Source organism: Leuciscus leuciscus (genome assembly GCF_965113295.1).
Source record: "Leuciscus leuciscus genome assembly, chromosome: 11".
Classification (NCBI taxonomy): domain Eukaryota; kingdom Metazoa; phylum Chordata; class Actinopteri; order Cypriniformes; family Leuciscidae; genus Leuciscus; species Leuciscus leuciscus.
This window is the reverse complement of record NC_138735.1, coordinates 13,902,868-13,917,677: the sequence shown is the minus strand read 5'-3', so window position 1 is coordinate 13,917,677 and position 14,810 is coordinate 13,902,868. Positions and strand designations below refer to the sequence as shown.

The window sequence follows — 14,810 nt, the reverse complement described above, 5'->3', positions numbered from 1 at the left end:
CATGGTGCATTCCATAAAGAACAGATTCTTCAAACAAACAAATCACGCAGGGCCTTTGGAATGCCATGCTCTCTTAAATAAAAGGATTAAGCACAGATGAGCTACTGCAAGGAATTACACCAGTCAGACAAGACCCTCTATCAAATAGTTTGTTTCACACTTCACAGCTAATATCCTCAATGAACATGGCTGTTCTTTACAAAAATAATCACAGCAGCGACTTTCCTATGCAAACAAAGTAAATGATTGCACTCGGAAAAGAGCAGTTACAAGACTGTAAAGTTAATTACGCACACTGATTTCCTGAACCAATGCCTATAACTGGCTCGGGGAAATATGCCAGTTGGGAAAAATACCCCTAATTTATGCTCCACTGTTCTTAAAGCCCTATTTAGATTAGGGCAGCACAAAAATTTTTTTTTTTTTTTTTTTTTTTTTTTTTAAAGTGTATGCAGTAGTGTACATGAATAACAAATGCTTCTGTGATTGACCTGGTAACTTCGGAAGATATATTTTATTATGGGGGCAAAAAAATGTGCAGCTTACCGATATATAACCCAAGTCTGCATGGGTGTTGCAGTCAGACTATATGCTCAATGCAGGGATAACATGAAATAAAAACTACATCTGCAAGAGCAATCTGAGAAGATAAGATGAGATAAGATAAGACTTTTGCTCAATTAATTTATTTAATATGAGCTAAAGCAACACAATTGCTGAAGATTTTATTACAAATCAATTCCATTAAATTTACTCCACTTAAATATAACTATTAAAGTTACTTAATCCATTTTGGGACTACATGAATCATTTTTGTTGCATTAACAGAAACTTTTTATTGCTTTAACATCTCTTGCTCTGCATCAGGGGATGCAGGGGAATAAATGTTGAAATAGTGTTTTTATAATGTGTTTATTTTATGTGTAAATTCAAGTCGAGTAAAAGGAGACCACTGTCAGTGTTTAATGTTCAGTTATGTTGAAATTTAAAAGAGTTTCTGTTTTGATAATGCTTTTATAGTTATCATTGTGCTTAATTTTGTGTAACCACTTAGTAATTTTTAGTTTACCTGTAAATAAATACAAGATATTTTATAATTAACTTGTATGTGTTTGAGTGATATAACCCTTTCGAAAGGTACCACAGTTATATATTATAAAGTTATTATGCTATAAAAACATACTGGAATTTCAAGAATTCAGCTTGAAGATGATCAGGAAAACATAGCGAGGGAGTTTGTGTAACCTGCTGGAAAAGGGTGATCCTTATTTTCTCTCTCTCTCCTTCCGCTGACGCACACACAAACACACACCCGTGGCCGTCCTCTTGCCCCAGCTGCAATTATCAACTGAGTGTTTCACTTCTCTGGACTAAAGGCAGTTCTTTCCTGGACGGAGTGTGACTCAGACGCTACAAATAGAGGTAAGACACATCGCTGTAATTCACATGCAACAGTCGAATTCCAATCAAAGTTGCGGGAAGCTCAAAGTCTAAGGGTTCTGAGATGATCGCTTAGTGTCACAGCTAAACAGGGGACAATCGTGAAAGTAACTTTAGAGAAAGTAACTTTAGAGAATCGCCATTCAAAGTAAACACTAGTTTAAGAATACAGCAGACAAAGTAACAACAGATGCTGAATCATGGTAATTATATTTACTATGCTTTCAAATGTCCGTATTTAGATTTATTTAGTTGGTTTTATGCAAGTTTGATGTATTACTTTTGCATTTCATTTCTTTGCTGTCATGTATTAAGTCAAAGCAAAGTCCTACTCACCAATCCTCAAAAGGGTTTATGACAGGGAAGGTAAAGTTCAAAATAAACAATGACACAGAAGAATTTAGGTTTCAGAAATACATTATTTGACTCAATGAAAGATGTGTTTGCAAAGAAAGCTCTTGTTTCTGTATGCCAGTGAGAAAGAAGAATGGAATGAGGGTTTACCTGTACAGTGTTAAACTGGCATGATATAAGGGTGTAACTGAGCTGCATAATAGACAGAGGTAATTCAATAAGACTATAAATTCAGCCATGGATTAATGAATAAGAAAAGTGGATCACCTTTCAGACACTGAATCACAGACACACTTATTATGCAGAAAGCCTAGGAAAAACTTCCTGCGTTAATGGTTAAACTGCAACTTTTGCAATTAAAAGATACAAGGTACTATTATACAGACATTTCTACAAAATGGGCTGAAAAAGTATTTGGACACTTTTGCCACCCGTCAAAATGAAAGACAAATAGCATAAGGGAACTTTTATAGCAAAATATTCCACAAAAAGTTGTATTTTGTCATTTGAAAAATAACAAAGTATAATAGGCTTTAGGTATGACATTATGAAATTGAACACGTTCATGTTCAAAAATGTTGTATGGCTTACTATGTTGTGATTCATCAGAATTTCAAGCACAGGAGCCAAGCCATTTCCACAAGACGGAAAAAATATCATCCCAAACAGCGGCTTTTCTGGAACAGGCATGCGGATCATAATTAATCACTAGGATGTTTTTTGAAAAGCTTTTGATTGATGTACAACATTTGGAAAGCACAGTGTGGTATATCAACTTTGTCTTTCCCTGGTACTTTTCAAGTAATTTTTTTAGAAAAATTTATTGATTAAAATTTAATAGACAAACAAAAACAAAAAAACAAAAAACAATCTGCACTAGGTAAAGATCTTAATTTTACAGCAGGTTTGCTTATCACCCAGACACACAAAATCTGATCTGCTCGGCACCCCTATTTAAAGAGCATGTGTTTAGCAGATTGGAAGGTACACTCAGTGCAATGTGCAACTCCAGATGAGCAGATGGCAAAAGTCAAGGATTTGCAGTTTTGAAATGCAAACGACCAGCAGTATGTTTTTCTAGAACCTTCACCCAAGTGTTCAGGGTTAAATAAACTCTCCCTCACTCCACACAAACTATAGCAAATGTACTAAGCTTATAAAACGTCCAAAGCTCAAGTGCTACAAAGCTGCCCATGGGCTTTACTTTGCATTCGCTATACTGTATATGTTGAAATAAATAACAGCACTGCAAGCTGCTCGGATACTGTTGGCCAGCTAAAAAAGTTGCACACACGTGCAGGGAGTTTTCTGTCAAAAGTAGATGTCTCTGTGTTGAGTTGCGTATGATCTGATCAAGACCCTCTGGAAAACTGAATGGGAATGACGACATGGAAGAAATTAGCAGTATGGTTTTTGTTGCAGAAAAAAAATTAGGCTTGCAAACTTCGCTCATTTAAAATATGCATATTTGAAGGTACATGTGGATTAAGCAAACAAAATAACAAAGTTAGAACGAAGCACAGATGACACACTAAATTGACAATTAAATGAAAGAAGAAATAAAAAAAGATAAAGCGTGCACAGACATCTCAAATGTAATCAGATTTGTTAGGCTGTGCAGAGTCTAATGGCATTATGCAGATTTTATTATAGACAGATGTGAGTTTTAAGGTGCTGAATCTTAAGATAACATATAAACCCCATAATTCAGAATATTGTCACGAAAATTCGCTAAATGAAAGATCATTGCCATGAAGACCAGTTTGTAATGCAGAAAAACACGTGACAACTTTTTTCATTAAGTAAAAAGAATCTTCACTGATAGCAGATCAAATATATTATATTAGATAATATATTCAATAAAAATTATGAATATATAAATATATTTTCTAAGGTTACAAAACACAGTAGGAAAAACCTGTTTGAACTCTAAAAGCAATGTCCAAAACATTCAAAGTAGGGAAAGAGGAAAGCTATTATTTCATGTTTGGAGGTCTTAATTGTGATTTAAAGGATGTTTAAAGCAATTCTGTCTGGAAACAAACAGACGTGTTTATTTATTTTTCATTTAGAAGAAAAATAAGCTTTTTAGCACTAACACAGCAAAATAAAGAGCAAAAGATGCACATTAGGGGCCCTACTTTAACGATCTAAGCGCATGGTCTAAAGCGCAGGGCGCAAGTTCACTTAGGGCGTGTCCGAATCCACTTTTGCTAGTTTAATGACCGGAAAATGGTTGGCGCGCCAGACGCATTGTCTAATGAGTAATGGGTGTGTTTTGGGATTTACATGCGTTAAACCAATCAGAGTCTCATCTCCCATTCCCTGTAAATGCCAGTTGCGCTCGTGCCATGACAGATTCGCTATTTACATGACGGAATTTGATAGTGGAAAGACCGAAGCCGTCTCCAGAGCGCAAACAGAACTGCTCGTGCGCGAGATAAAAGTGCGCAAGCAGATCATCTACGGGACAAGCCGGATTCCACCATATTTTTATGTACACAATAATAATCTTTTACATTGTAATCCTTTCATTTTAAATATTTGGCATGTTTGTGTGCTGCTGTGCATCCCTGTGTGTTTAATAAGCAGAGTGTAGTAGCGCGTTGTGGACCCGCCTATAGGCGCACATTCCTAACGCGCTCATTAAATAATGACTTTGACTTTGGCCATTGACTTTACACCAGGTTTCAGTTGGTCAATGGCACAGTCTATTTCTGTTGCCTCAAAATAGCAACGCACCAACAATGCGCCAGAACAAACCTCGTTTTCAGACCAGCACGCCCATGGGGCGCACAAATGGCCGCAAAAGCATTTGCTACTTAAACAACGTGGCGCAGGACGTGAAAATGATAACTGCGTCGGACTGAACTACATCTGTACATGAACTACATCTGTACATCTGTACATCTATATATTTAATATTGTAAGAAAATTTCAGACTCAGTCAGACAGTAAAGTGTTTGTCATATCATATTGTATCGTGAAGGTACACTGTAAAAAAAAAATTTAAGTTGTAAATAAAGATTATTTCAGACAATCTACTTAAAAATGTGTAAGTGAAAATTGTTTCAAAGTAAATCCTACACCAAATGTTTTTTTCCAGTTTACATTTTTTTCACATTTTCTCTGAGTGTATAAAGAACTAAATGAAATCTAGCACCATCAGCAATATTTACATTCGTCCTCTCTGTCTCTCTCTCTCTCTAGATCAAGATGGAAGACCTTTTTGATAACGAACATGACTACCATTACCATGACCATAACAACAGTTCTAACCACAGTGACTATGACACGGATTATGAAATGCACACAGTTTGCGACAAAAAAGAGGTCCGGTCTTTTGCTGGGGTTTTTTTGCCAGTTGTCTACACACTAGCATTGATTCTGGGCCTGGCCGGAAATTCCCTGGTCGTTTTCGTTTACCTTTCCCACAAGCGCTTACGGACCCTGACAGATGTCTTTATCCTCAACCTGGCCTTCGCAGACCTCCTCCTGCTCCTCACGCTGCCCTTCTGGGCAGCAGATGCAGTGAACGGCTGGGAGATTGGTATAGCCGCCTGTAAGATCACCTCCGCCCTCTATTCCACCAACTTCAGCTGTAGCATGCTGCTGCTAGCCTGCATTAGCATAGACCGCTATCGTGCCCTAGCCAGAGGCTCCACCGCAACCCATGCCCCAACCAGGAACAACGGCCGAAGGCAGAGGATGATCATGTGCCTACTGGTTTGGGGGCTCGCCATTGTCATGGGATTGCCAGATATGGTGTTCTACACAGTGATGAACTCCAGTGGCCGTAATGTATGCCGGGCGGTTTACCCACAAAGCATGGCACGGGCGGCTAAGGCAACTATGGAAATTCTGGAAGTGTCTCTGAGTTTTCTTCTGCCTTTCCTGGTGATGATGTTCTGCTATTGCAGGGTGGGAGTAGCGTTGAGTAAGGCCGCTACAGCGGGGGTACGCGGCGGGAGAAGATGGCGAGCGTTTCGGGTGTTAATAGCGGTAGTAGGGGTGTTTCTATTGACTCAGCTCCCGTATAATCTGGTAAAACTGGTCAGAGCCCTGGATGTGATCTACATTTTAGTGACGGAATGTGAGCTTAGCAAAAACCTGGACCGGGCCAGTCAAATTACTGAGAGTCTGGCCCTCACGCATTGCTGCCTGAATCCTGTGCTCTACGTCTTTATCGGATCGTCCTTTAAAATGCATGTTCTGAAGCTCGTCAAACACTGTAGCCAGACAGGCAGAGGGTATCGGCATGGCAACGAGCAGCCCACTGTCGAGATCTCCCTTAAGTCAGGCACACAAGTCCACACTCACTCTTTGTCAGAAAATGAAGACACGAGTACGTTCACCATATGACATGGCAATAACTATGAGGACAGACAACTATATACTAGGACTTTATATCTAAATGTAAAGGTGTTTAAGTAACTTTGACAATAACAGTCATGTACAATGTTCATTAAGTCCAAAGTATAGTTCAGTTTTGTCCTAGTACAGTTTTATACTCCATTTAATAGCGAACACAGGGCCTCGACACATGCACACTAACGAAGTTATGACAGATAAAAATGTTGTTGTATTAGTTTAAACCAGAATTGCAGGTATCTCTTAACCCCCTCATAACAAGCGCTCATCTATTGTTATTGTTGCTGCCATGTCCGTTACTTTCTTGATGGTAAAACAAAATTCTGGGCTGTGTTGTCACATTGTAGACAAAATAATCAGTGCAAAGGAATTCAAGGCACATGTGCAAGCTTGAGCATACAGAGTATGTGCATTTAGAAAAACCCAGCTGGGTGTGTACAGTATGCACACACCAAATAAAATGTACGACATGTGCACTGTCAGTTAAGTCTTGATTCAGTTCCATTGTAAAGATCATCAATTAATAAATAAGTTAATTTAATCTATAAAGCAATCCTGCAGAAAAACAGAAATAACATCATCCAGCTCAGTTCAATTCTCAAACAATAGTGTCAGTGCAGTCAAATCAATAACATTGTTGAATATTAAGTGGCAAGGAACCCAAACTCCATCAGGTGACAGAACGGAGAAAAAAAACCTTAAGAGAAACCAGAGTCAGTTCTCCTCTGGCCAACGAACGAACACATTGTGATTATGATTCAAGCTACATCATAAGTAAGAAATCAGATTGTGGATCAGCAGCATTCAAATATTTAATTCAGTTCCTTTTGCTTGAAGATCAAATTCATCACGGCAGTATGGAGACGAGGCTGGTCATATGTCTGTGCAGTGGACTTGTCTGGTTCTTTCAGATCAAATCATGTTGTACATAAGTAAACTTGCATGGAATCTGTGCCTAAAAAATTCCACAGAACCTGTCGTTAGCAAGCCTTGTGTGTTTATTAAATATTTTGGTTACTAATGGTCTCTGCTAACAAAAATAGTGTTCTTTATTCAGATTGAGTTAATTATATTCCACAAAATTCCCACATCAGTGCAGAAAATGGGAAAAACAGTGCACAGATTCCATGTTGGGAACATTTATCAGTTATTATATTGACTACTTGTATAAAGTGTATAGTGAACTCAGGGATCTTGTGTAGAAAAGATACCCTGTTTCCAAGACAATAGTATTTGTATATTTTTAAATTAAAGCATACTTTATACACTTGGAGTTTTGCTGTTATATGCTGATTTTGAATTACGTATGTGATTTCATAAGTTTGTACAAAAACAAGTACAAGTCACATGTACAGAAGATTATGCTTTATGAACAAGATAGAAGCCACAGCATCTGATTCTGGTTGTAAGTGTGTGGCTTTGATTGCGAGTATGCGAATTAATGGGGAGGTTATTATGACAGCGCAGATGATATGTGGAAAGCAGACTGGAAAAAAGAGGTCCAGAACAATAAAAGTGGTCAACCATAATTTTATTTAAATGGGGGAAGAAATAACTATTTAAAAAAGTAAAAGCCCAGAGAGAGGCATGGAGAGAGAAACTACACAGAGTTTTTGGGATTAATGAGCAAGATTTTAGACATAAACAGCCATATGTTTTACTTTTATGAATTATTAATGTCTGGTGCTCTGAAGAGTCCAGCCTTTAAGTTCATCCTCTTAAGATAATTGAAAGTTGGCGTTATTTAACAAAACTGTTGATTTAAATGAGGGCACTTAGATAATACAGTTAAAGCTACACTTTATTGAAAATAGAAATACTTCTGCTGCAACAGAATATTTGTTCTCTTTTTTTTTTACAGCAGGTCATTTTATCCATCGGGAATTGACTAGATCATGACAAGTGCAGTTTCATGCCAAAAGTAGGGCAAGTGGTTGAAAGGGCTGAAAAGGAAGGAATAATGACATAAGACATAAAAAGTAAAGGAATTTAGGAGACAGTTAATCTAACATGCACAAAAAACATGAACATAAATTAAGAAAGTAAAGTAACATATTAGGAAAGTCGATTTTGATTTCATGTCGACTTTAAAATGGAAATATACTCAGACACTGGTCATGCTGAGCAGCAGAAGAATGATTTAACGCTTATCTAAGGTGCAGATGGTGAGAAACTGGAAAAGTCAGTTCATTGGAAAAAGACAAGAGACAAAAAACAAAGAAAATCATGTAGGCCAGATAGATGGAAAATTGTCAAAAATCTAAAGACAAATCAAGTGATTCAGACCCAAATCAGGTGCCAATAACAATAATTAAGGATTTGTCATGCAGACCACATAAACAAACACATATTCAGCCTCACAGCTCCAGATATTGTAGTATTCATCATGATAAATATTTACATGTGTGGGTGTCTATGTTTGCAGGGGAGTGTGTCTCGTTCCACCAAAGCAAATGTCAACTGTGTTTGTGCGTTCTTTACAGTGTCAGTACATTCATAGCATGCTCAGAAGCTGTTACTCACTATAATGAGAGTGTTTACTACAAATGACTAGATTTCTCCGTTTGTGAGTGGGTGTTCAGATGCAAGCATGGCCTGAATGTGACACCCTACCGGATGTAATGACACATAAAGCGGTTGCACAAAGTGTCATTGTTTTGTTCAGAAACCCTTTCCAACTTTTAATTTGACAATTTTAAGAAAATCCAGCATTTCAACTTGAAACATTAAAGGGGTAGAACAATTTTTTATTATTATTGTATACTGTTCTCTGAGGTCCACTTGTAATGTTAGCAATAATTTTACATAAACAAATAAAAAAATAAAATAAAAAAACTATGGAGCTGCACAGCTATGGATGAAAAGAGAAAATTAAGATTTTTTGGGTTTACAATTAATATTACGATTCTCTCATGGTTCTGAAGACAACTAAACAAAATAACATGTAATTTACTGAGGTTCTGACAAAGTGTCAATTGCTACAGTCTATTTAAAAAATATATATATATATATATTCTGAAGAATCAGAATCAGGTAAATCAGCCATTTTGAACAAATCTCTTGAATTATTCAATGACAAAAACATGTTTTAACATGTCGCCACCTACTGGTGTAATGATGTAATGAAACAATCGTTATTTAAAGCTGCATTCCGTAACTTTTTTGGGTTAAAAATTATCCAAAAGAAATTTTGGAGCAGGAACATAACCAGCCAGTGTTCAAAACTATCTGCTTGCCTTAGCTCTATTCAAAACGGTAAGCTTGTAATAATGTTTTTAATTTCAAGGGTACTGGTGGATTTCCGCGGGAAATTTGAGCATGTCTTTGCGTCATTACGTCACATGTGTACACATAAAGAAGGTGTCTTGGCTAGAAGGCTATATTGCGTATGAGGATGTTGGAGGTGGAGATTTATAGTGCTTTTCTCACAACACTTGATATAATTAAACTTATCAATTTGATGGCGGATCCAGAAAGGTTCAAACGACAATCACCAGTGACAACTGGAGATTCACTTGTTGTAAAATGCAAGTGAGTGGCTCCAGAAAAAAAAGACTGCAACCCATTTTGAAAACAAGGATAATATCGGAAGGGCATTAAATGTAGTCACGCAATGCTGATGTTGTTAACATTAACAATTTGTTAAAGTGTAATTTGCACGGTTTGACGTGATATGATAAGCGATCGTTAGATTTGATCAGCGCGATTTACTGCAATGCTTTTTTTTCCCTTAGTTGGTCAGAACAAGAGTGGACGTTACTTGTTCAGATTATATTTTCTGGTGAAAATTCTAATGTTGGTCATACTTCCAAAAAGTACAATCTCTGATTCTGAATGACAGTATCCACACCGGTGCGGTAACTGACAGCCGCACATTCTCCTCAAAACATTGGATTTAGAGACATTGAGCCTAGGCACAACGCACATAAAGTTGATAAATCCGCGAATATTTACAATTGCAGATTTCGAACAGAGATGGCGACAGAGGAAAAACTATGGACTGCAGCTTTAAAGCGTCAAGCAACTTTAAACTTTTGATCACTAGCATAGACATCAGTGTTAATATCAGAACTAGAAACGTTTATCCCAGTACTTCTTTGATCATTTGAATTATTATAATAGAAATTATGATACTGTGTGGTTGAAAAGACTGTTTGTGAAGCTATTTTATACCTAGACAACTGCTCTCTCTGGCTCAGCGGCAGCATGAATGTAGATTTAAATGTTCTGCTGTGATCATTCTTGTCAAAAGTTTAATAGACATAGCCAAATCATTGTCATTTAGGAATAAGATTGTGTGAATGTTTGAATTGAGATTGTGATCTTTTAACGATTAATTGTGTAGGTCTAAAACATCATAATTTAGAAGTAATAGGCTATTTTCTATCCTGTTTTGACCCTCTCTTTTGGGCGTGCCAGATTCAAGACTTGGAAGCAGGGGTGTTGGACAGGGAACTAAGTACTAAGAACTAAGTAACAGGGGCACTCAGGGAGGGGGGCCCACAAAGATATATTGATAATCCATAAAATTATTATGACAAAATTACATAGTTATAATAACATGCTATCAGTAAGAATAACACATTTCAAGAGTCAGTTTTTACTCTGTAAATATTAGAAATGTTAATTACATGCCTTGCGTGTGCCCTCCTATGTTAGCGATCCCCCCTATCAAAAGGGAACGTGGTTTGGTGTTTGCCAGATTTGTCTCTTGAAGAGTTGAGAGTTGAGGCGGGGAGTCCTCACGCTCATGGTTGGAGTGGCGGAGTGTGAGGCACGGAGAGCACTAAGCCGACGTGAACTCGCCACTGAACACATCATGCTCCAAGTCAGGATGCAGCTGTTGCTTCCTCAACATTTACAACTTTTTTTATCTGCAGTGTTGAGCATTGTAGCCAATCACAGAAAACTCTGTTGAGTGCATGAATGCAGTGGCCAATCAGAGGTGTTTATGTTCAGAATCAACCTCTGTTCAAAACATTGGAGCTTTCTTTCAGGCCGAGCTCACTAAAGAATTCTTACATTATAACCAACATAGTGTAGACACGATGTAAACAAGAGATTCATTGTTCTTCTTTGATTATAAGTTTGAGTTTTCACAAGAGTGCAGAACCGAAACTGAAGCTTTTGACAACTTGATAAAAAATTGCATTACGTAATGCACAAATGTTTGTTGTACATAAATCATAAAATTGTCATTAGGAAAATATAGGGGAAAAAATTTGACAAATTATTTGTTATGGTTCAGCAGTGTATTTGATTTATTAGACAATTACACTTAACATGTCTGTTCCCCTCACTTCTGAAATGATGGCTACAACCCTTGGTTGTGTGCCCGCCCGGGGCCCATTATTTACCTTTGGCAGGTTTAGGACTGTCGTGGACGGCTCCTAAAGTTTTTGATATTCTTGTGACAAAAAAAAAAAAAAAAATTTCAATAAGTTTAAATTGACCTTTATAAAGCCATTTTTAAACCTGAAAAAATTTATTCATCATCTTTTGTGTCAAATTCTTACATTTAATCAATAAATTCAATTAGAATAATAAGACACAATAGGGCTGTTACCAATCAAATGAAATCCGTATCAGCAAAATTCATCTTTCCAATGCAGAGGAACCAGAGAAGCTGCATCTGAAGTGGCATTTAGATGCATTTACACAGACTGTTTAATGCAGCTCAGAGGTGACAAACGCATTTAAAATGCAGTTACAAATCAAATGCATGAATAATGTTTTGTTGTTCATCAAAAACATTGATGATATATAAAATAATTTTTCTTATTTGTGTAAAGTGAATTTTAAGTACTTGAAGTTACCACAGTTATAGTTGACGAAGTGTATTGTGTAAACGAATCATGAATGAATGTACTATCGTTCGTTGAACTGTTGTTCATTTGCAGTAAAGTGAAAGTACGTCAAACGATCTATAACAGACAATGGCACATGGTAAAAACATTGGACCTCATTTATCAATCTAACGTAGAAAAAAAGCCAGCCCAGACAGGGTTTACGTGAATCATGAAACATTTGTATGCCGCCAATCCCATCGTACGAATGATCGTACATTGAAAAAATTCATCATTTAAATATAACGGTCCTAAAAGTTAACGGTTTAGAAGCCTTGCCCCTAGGATTTACGACATGGAGAAACGTAACCCGACCAAGAAGAGGAAGTAATCTCATGAGAGAGAAATGAATCTTACTCCAAAGACACAAGTTAACCTCATAATTGCAAACAATTACATTAATTTATATGTATATTAAATACCAGTAAATAAAACAAAACATTTACAAACATTATAATTAACTTATTAAAAATTAAGCGTACAAACGAACAGTATTTTTAACGAAGTCCCAGATTGTATCTGTAAAACAAAGTTCATACATGCTTTACTAATGTTAGGGCCACATGGAAGGCAACACAAAGACTGTTTCTCACAACTTAGCATTGCATAACGTCTTGTGGCGTCTCTGAGGCATCGCTATCTTTTTATTGCTTGAGTAATTCTGCATTTGCGTCTCTCGTATTCACTCACCTGCAACTAAATGTGCAAATAGGTGGGCAGGGCTAAGGAAATAACGTAGAAGTAGGCGTTGTTCTTCTGCAGAGGCAGTCTTTCGTTGCACTCAAGCGGCAACATTCTAATCTGAAAAATGAAGCCTACCCGGAAGTGCGAAAAACTGCAATACATCGAAAATCCGCTAGGGGCAGGTCCCAAAAGGGAGCAAATGTCCATAGACCCCCATGTTAAAATGTCCGTTTTCACAGCATAAATTCATGTTTTTACAGGTTGGTCCCATGGACTTTTATTGTATTTTTCGATAGGTTCCGAGTGCCTGACAACTGTGAGGGGGGTGAATTTTTTTCTAACTCGTTAGTTTAGATCGTATTTAGATATAAAATGTATGACAAATGAGGGCAAATAAGGGCGATTGACAGCTTGATTGACAGCTGATAACGAGCATAGGCTGCGCCAAGTGGAATTCCTGAAATTTGACGTCTCGGCCATGATCTGACAACACATCATACCACCTCTGTATCCTTTCTGAACATTTGTATTGAAATATCGTACAAAGATGGGGCCCCATAAACGGCCTCAAAACCGTTCTTCAGAAAGTGTATGGGTGACGTCACAGACGCTTTGTCCATATTTTTTACAGTCTATGGTTGCACTATGACATCATACTGAGACTAAATCTGAAACAAGTTTTTTTGGTAGCTTGCTTTCAATAAAAGCTGTTTTTGAACTAACAAAGAAGTTTTGATTTCTGAAATTTACAGAACGTTTATATGTATTTATACATATTTCTCAGTTCATGACACCCTTAAGTTGGAAATTGGAACACTTAATTTTGTAAAATATAATAATAAAAAATAAAAAAATAATAATAATAATAATACATTCATTATATAATATATAATTTAAAAGTATATAACTTATGAGATATATAAATTATTAGATATAGTTAATAATAACAATAGTTGCTATTAAAATTTCTAATTAATTTATTCTTTTTATAAAATAATCAATATTTTATTAAAATTTAAAAGATTTGAGAAATAATATTTTTATTTTTTATATATAAAATATACAGTATGAATATAATATAAAATATATGTATTGTTAATATAATTTATTCATTATTGTGTATACACAGATAAATTTACATTTGTTAATATTTGTTAATAATTTGATTATTAACATACAGTAATCTGACATACAATAAATACACTCGTCTTTTGTTCCGCACTATGATGTCCTTCAACACCCCCTATTCTTTTCTCCAGTTTTTTCCCTTTCCACTAATCAGTTACTACCACTTTTGAAAGAACCGCACTGCCTTCACCAATTAAGACATGCTAGAGGCTTCAGCATGCACATGGAAACACGCTAAGCTGCACAGCTCCCCAGGCCTGTTTTTCCACAGACGATAAGGGTGGTCTGGAAGCGATTGCACACATGCACGAAGGAGTAAAGGAGCTGTGAAATGTTGAAGTTCAAGGCCACCAGATATGCACAAAACTCACCATAGGCCTGGGAGCTACCAAAGGAAATTGTCTATCCCAAGAGAGAAAAGTGAAAAGAAGGAAAAGAGGAAAAAATGTGGGGGAAAAAAACATTGAGGGCAGCTAGTTCAGCCTTTGCATTTTTGTGGCTTTGTGGATGTAGCGGAAGTCGCAAAAGAAAAGGATATGAGAATGGTTGAAAGGAAAGAGAGGAGAAGGCCAAAGGGTAAAGACGACAGCTGTCTGGTTCTGTTTTTGCTCATAGGGATGAGTTAATGTATAAAACGTTCAGAAGGTTCATTCAGAAAACAATGAAAGGAAGAGTAAAGAGTGCTATGAGAAATTATTTTAGCACAACTTGCAATGACAAAAGACTGTACTGGAATACATGGCATTAGGCAAGGATGAAATTTGTTTTGATGAAATTTGTAGACAGATTTCCTATAAAAGCAGCCAAATTGTTGAGCCTCATGGGTGATTATGCTAGTCTTAAGACAGCAACCCATTTGCCAAGTCAAAACAAATTGATAACGGTAGGTAATGTCATACTTTAAGGTCATTCCTAACAAAAAAAAATGAATGCAGAAACATGTGCCTCGTTGCTAGGAGACACATGACAAATTAAAACAATATGTGT

General features: G+C 36.7%; 2 protein-coding genes across 3 annotated transcripts in view; one reads left to right on the top strand and one right to left on the bottom strand.

Annotated features, from left to right (window-relative positions):
• Nucleotides 1-14,810, bottom strand: part of acad11 (acyl-CoA dehydrogenase family, member 11) — an 89,705-nt gene that overhangs the window by 52,746 nt on the left and 22,149 nt on the right. The gene's annotated exons all lie outside the window — the stretch shown is intronic.
• ackr4b (atypical chemokine receptor 4b) lies at nucleotides 1,294-7,438 on the top strand. Of its 2 annotated transcripts, none has more exons than XM_082184009.1 (2): nucleotides 1,294-1,422; nucleotides 5,005-7,438. In XM_082184009.1, exon 2 carries the CDS (start codon nucleotides 5,011-5,013, stop codon nucleotides 6,154-6,156), a length of 1,146 nt encoding a protein of 381 aa, XP_082040135.1. In that variant the 5' UTR covers nucleotides 1,294-1,422; nucleotides 5,005-5,010; the 3' UTR covers nucleotides 6,157-7,438. The 2 variants fall into 2 exon arrangements, with proteins under 2 accessions (XP_082040135.1, XP_082040134.1); XM_082184008.1 differs by lacking the exon at nucleotides 1,294-1,422 and adding an exon at nucleotides 1,446-1,643.